Source organism: Aptenodytes forsteri, unplaced genomic scaffold, assembly GCF_000699145.1.
Source record: "Aptenodytes forsteri isolate BGI_AS27 unplaced genomic scaffold, ASM69914v1 Scaffold142, whole genome shotgun sequence".
Classification (NCBI taxonomy): domain Eukaryota; kingdom Metazoa; phylum Chordata; class Aves; order Sphenisciformes; family Spheniscidae; genus Aptenodytes; species Aptenodytes forsteri.
In genome coordinates, this window is record NW_008794598.1 from 4969715 (window position 1) to 4974825 (window position 5111).

Below are 5111 nucleotides of genomic sequence, written 5' to 3' on the forward strand. Positions count from 1 at the left end.
TTGGTTCAGGCCTCGGGGGGCGCGGAAGGGGCGCGGGCAGGCCGAGCCCTGGGCGCTCGTTCGGTGCAGCGCCTCTTCCTCCGGGCGCAGCCGCGGGGCCGGCGTCAGGGGTCGCGTTTCAACGCTGGCGGCGCAAAGTGATTTCTTAATAGCAAGAGGTTTCCCTTTTCAGGTTTTATTGCGATTACTGCGACACGTACCTCACCCACGACTCGGTAAGTACCAAACCTTCCGCGGTAATTTCTCCGTCGTATCAAGAGGGTTAAAAGAAAACTTACCCAGGCTGAAAGCGGGTTGCTTGAAATATTGTGGCGCCCTACTCGTCCTCTCCCGCTTCTTTGCAAAAAAGAACGAGAACGGGAGGAGTTTGAACATCAGCAGCGCTCAGCGGTCAAGGGCAGCCGACGCTCGTGGCTGCCGAGGAGTGTTGCGGTCAGTTGGTAAGGGAGGGCGGGCTGGCTGCCTGGGCAACCTCCTCTGCTTAAACTGGAGTCTGGAGGCTTACACGTAAAGGTTTCGCACGTCACCCGTCCTCTGACCGGGCACAGAAACCAACCTGTTTCATACTGCTAAGTTGCATACGTTTAAAATCGTACAACAGTTCCCAGTAAACTTTGGTTTTATGTGGTGTTACGTAAGCCTTGGGTTTCCGTGGTCTTTCTCAGCCCTCCGTGAGAAAAACCCACTGCAGTGGCCGAAAACACAAAGAGAATGTGAAAGACTACTATCAAAAATGGATGGAGGAACAAGCTCAGAGCCTGATTGACAAAACAAGTAAGGCTAATCCTTCTGTGACCCCGGGTTGCTTTCCCGTTACTTCCCCTGACTTTCCTCTGGCTGCTTTTCTTCTGTTCTTCCATGCTGATTCTTCCTCGCTTCCCCGGTGAGTCTTTGCTCCGTGAATCAGGAGCGAAAACTTCGCTTAGAATCTGAATCTGGAACTCGTCAGAGCGTGGGCTTCCGCGTAAGAGACGAGGGCTCTGCCCGAGGGGTGGTTGCAAGCAGGCACCTACTGCTCTACTGTGGTTGAGAGGGCTGTAGGTACCGCCGCCTTTGGCACTGCTAGTGATGTCATACAAGGTCTCATCACACATTTTTGCTTTTTGGTAGTGGCACGGTTATGTAGAGAGCATGAATAAGAAATCCAAAAGATAGGAAAATGGACGCTGAAGTGTATGGATTTTTGCATTTTAAAAAAAAAAAAAAAGCTCTAGTTGCTTGCCCTCAGTTCTCTAGGGATATTGATTTTTTTTTGTCCTCTCTTGCTATCAAAAGCTCGAATAAAGCGTGAAGAGTTTCCTCTGTCAGTTTATAGGGTTCTTTTCCTCTCGCTTGTCCTCTGAATAATGGTTCTTTCCTCTCTCCAAAGAAATACAAATGCCAGATTAACTTTCTGGCAACTTTCTTTAGATCATAGAATCGTAGAATCTCTCGAGTTGGAAGGGACCCATAAGGATCATCGAGTCCAACTCCCTGCTCCTCGCAGGATGACCTAAAACTAAACCGTATGACTAAGAGCGTCGTCCAGACGCTCCTTGAACTCAGACAGGCTCGGTGCCGTGATCTACTTCCCCGCGAGCCTGTTCCAGCCTTCCGACCGCCCTCTCAGCCTCTTCCTAACGTCCAGTCTGAACTTCCCCTGAGGCAGCTTCATTCCGTTTCCTTGTGTCCATTTTCCTCGTGACGCTTCCAACTCTCGCATCTTTTGCCTTCCTTCTAGTTGATTCCAGTCTTTTGAATTTCTTCTTTTCCCTTCCACATAAGATGTTTTTCATGCTTTTTGTCACCTACCTCAGTCACTGCCTTATTACCATTTTCAAGACAGCATGTCTTTACCCAGTGATCCCAGGTGAAAGCTGCAGCTGCAGATCACGTGATGCATTTTCTCTACCGTCCGCCTTCCTGTTAGGTGTGTGAAACTCATCAAGGAGCTCTCTAGTCTCGGCTGGAGTAATGGCTGTAATAATTGTCTTCAAGGATATCAGGTCCTTCCGCCATGACAAGCAGCATAAACCAGGGATTTGTTCCAGAGTTAGAACAACTGAGCGCGCAGCATGACATGAAGTATGCTCTGACCGCGTGGCATGAGAAGGAGGATTGACGCAGGAGCTTCCTCAGCCTAGTAACTGGTTTTTCTCCTGGGATTCTTTCTTTCCTTTTTTTTTTTTTCTTTTCCCCCCCAATGTAGCGGCTGCATTTCAGCAAGGGAAAATCCCACCGACACCTTTCTCGGCACCACCGCCCGCGGGAGCCATGATACCACCTCCCCCCAGCATCCGTAAGTCTGAACTGGACAGGTTTTGACTGGGGTGGCAGCCCTCGTTAGCGATGTTGCATGTTTCCTGGACTTGTAAAGAAAAGTCCTTTTAGCTTGAAATCAAGCTAAGGCATTTTGAGCTCGTGAATACCGAAATGTAAGAGAATGCTTTGTGAGAGTGTTTCAGCCACCATCTTAATCTTTAGTTTGTCTGGTTTTAGTAATGTTGAGTACGTTAACAGAAACGCGTGCCTCCTCACTACTTGCTAGCTGCAGTGTAGCTAGCTTCATGAAAACTTCCAGCACGGGGTTTGGTTTTGGGTTGGGTTTTTTTTTTTTTAATGGAATAGGATTGATAACCTCCTTTTGCACTTCAGCTGGCAAACGGCTGAGATCCTTTCCTGCTTAGAGTCCAGCTGTTGGAAGTGGTAGTCGTCTGCATTAGGTATGCAAAGTTAGAAATAAACAGCTAGCATATTCTTCCCCTGGCTCACTTTTTGGCACCTGAAGTCAGAGTTGAAACTGAAAACGAAGGCAGGCAGCTGTAAAGCAAATCTAAGACACCTTAATTACTCAAATGTCCTGTAAAGTTTAAGAACTGCTTCGCGTTGATGAACGTGAAAGCAGCCAGATGCGTAACCAATCTCTGTATGTGTTCAGCTGGCCCCCCGCGGCCTGGCATGATGCCGGCCCCTCATATGGGTGGACCGCCAATGATGCCAATGATGGGCCCCCCCCCACCAGGAATGATGCCGGTTGGACCCGGTAAGTCTTGGAGACAGGTCAGTCTGTAACTGAGGTACCGCGTGGCCTGGCGTGCAGGATGTTTGGGTTATGTTTCCTGCCTCGCTGGGCAGTAGAGAGTTGCGAAAGGAGCTCGGCGGAAAACGTGAAGCAGCTGCAGTACTTGGGCGCTAGACGTAGCGATGCGCTCTAGTTTATAGCTTGCGTCGCTCCAGACGTCGTATTGGAGGCAGCGTGGGTGGACAGCCCCAAGCGTCCCGCTGTGGAAGTGTTTCGGTTTGCGTGTGCTCTGTACGCACGTTTGCTGATCCATTATCTCTGCATGGTGAGGCATACAGCAGTCTTACCACTGCTAATTAAAGTTCCTTTACTGCTTGTTGAGAGTACTTACTAGCACAACTGAAATTATCGCTCTGGTAAATTGTAGCTTTTCTACCTCTAGTCTTAGCAGTACAATCTTTAATTGTTTAGCAATTCTGTTTTTGCACAGGGGGTACATTTCAGCACTAACTGAATTTTATTGTTTAAAATGTCTCAAGATAATGTGTTCCAGAGAAACGACGTGCCTTTAAAAGGTTTTTTTTTTCAGAACTGTAAAGGCAAACTAAAATGTCTTGATTCATTCCGCTTTTGAGCTTACTGGCATTTGAAGAATTCTCAGGGGACGTCTTACTGAAGCCATTACTGGAACAAATGTAAAGGAATACATGCAGGGGCACTAGAATTAGTGAAGTGTCTTTGCAATTATTGTCTTGCTTGGTAGAAACTGTTCTTTAAGTGTTTTTTAAAGGCACAAGATATGTGCATCATCTGCGATATTAAGCAGCATGGTCGCTGCCTGAAAATAAATGGAGAAGTTGGACGGAAACCGTTATTTCAGTGCTTTTTAGTAGAGCACCTGTTTTCCTTTGGTAATGCTGTTACCCAGCTGTAAGCGGCACGCCAGTCTTATTCCAAACACACTTAACGGGAGAATTTCACGTTTTTTTCCAAATGAACTTTCCAATTCGGTAGCTATTTCCTTGAACCACTCTTTTGAGTGGTCAAAACTAATTTATCGGTGAATGTTGTCGAAAGTGGGCGTGTAACCCAGGAACTTGGGTCTTCCTCTGCTAATGGCTAATATCCTTCAGGGGGGAAATGCAGTCCGTCTCGGCCAGCTTCCAGATCAAAGCTTACAGACTTGTAAACTGAAAGTTCCCTGGAGGGTGGGGGAGAGAGAACCTGTGCACTGTATTGATGTGGCTCGGCGGTTGCTACTCCCGAGGGCTCTTCTCTCATGTCCTTCCTTTCCCCTTCTAGCTCCAGGGATGAGGCCGCCGATGGGAGGACACATGCCGATGATGCCGGGGCCCCCAATGATGAGACCGCCCTCCAGACCCATGATGGTGCCAACCAGGCCGGGAATGACCCGTCCAGACAGATAAAGGTGGAAATGGAGCTACCTTTTCTTGTTCGTTTTACCATCTTCCGTATGATAAAATACCATAGACCTGTGTCCCTCGGATTTTGTACTAAAACAGTGTGTAGGGGAAATCTGCTGTTACTTCAGACTGCAGACGGTTTGACCTAGATGCACACTGGACTGATGCTTTTGTACCTGGTCTGGGTTTTTTGGTGGGTTTTTTGTTTGGTTGGTTGGTTTCCCCCCCTGCCGTTGAATTGTAAAACACAACAATAAAACATTGATGTTGGTTTACGTATGGAGAATCTGAGCCTTACTCTGTGCGTGGGTTTTCTGCCTGGCAGAAAGAGACGTCGGTTTTCTTTGCTCCCTCTCTACCTGTCTTGCACAGAATTTTTTAGGGTTTGGGTTTTTTTTTTCCCCTTAGTTCTTTGGTAGTCTCATTTTTCATGTCATACCCCTAGAGAGATGTTTTACTACCTGCATTTTGAATTCTTGTTTCAAAACAACAAGTATGTGTGGTTTTAGTTAAAAACAGAAAAGGTGACATCAGGAAAGCCTGCAGTGATGTCCCTAACTGGGGAGACTGCAACATTAAGTGACTTTACTAGCACAAAATAGGTTGAATTTAACAAGATGTCGATTCTCCACTGAGGGAAGCAAAGAGACGCTGTTAAAAGGCTACTTCTTACAGCAATTGTTTTG

General features: G+C 47.3%; 1 protein-coding gene across 1 annotated transcript in view; it reads left to right on the forward strand.

Moving 5' to 3' along the window:
- Window positions 1-4704, forward strand: part of SNRPC (small nuclear ribonucleoprotein polypeptide C) — a 9063-nt gene extending 4359 nt beyond the window's left edge. The window contains exons 2-6 of the mRNA XM_019470328.1: window positions 153-215; window positions 666-774; window positions 2189-2278; window positions 2918-3022; window positions 4304-4704. Of these exons, the coding sequence (XP_019325873.1) occupies window positions 153-215; window positions 666-774; window positions 2189-2278; window positions 2918-3022; window positions 4304-4428 (492 nt within the window). The 3' untranslated portion in view covers window positions 4429-4704. The remainder of the gene's footprint in view (window positions 1-152; window positions 216-665; window positions 775-2188; window positions 2279-2917; window positions 3023-4303) is intronic.
- Window positions 4705-5111: the final 407 nt, after the last annotated feature.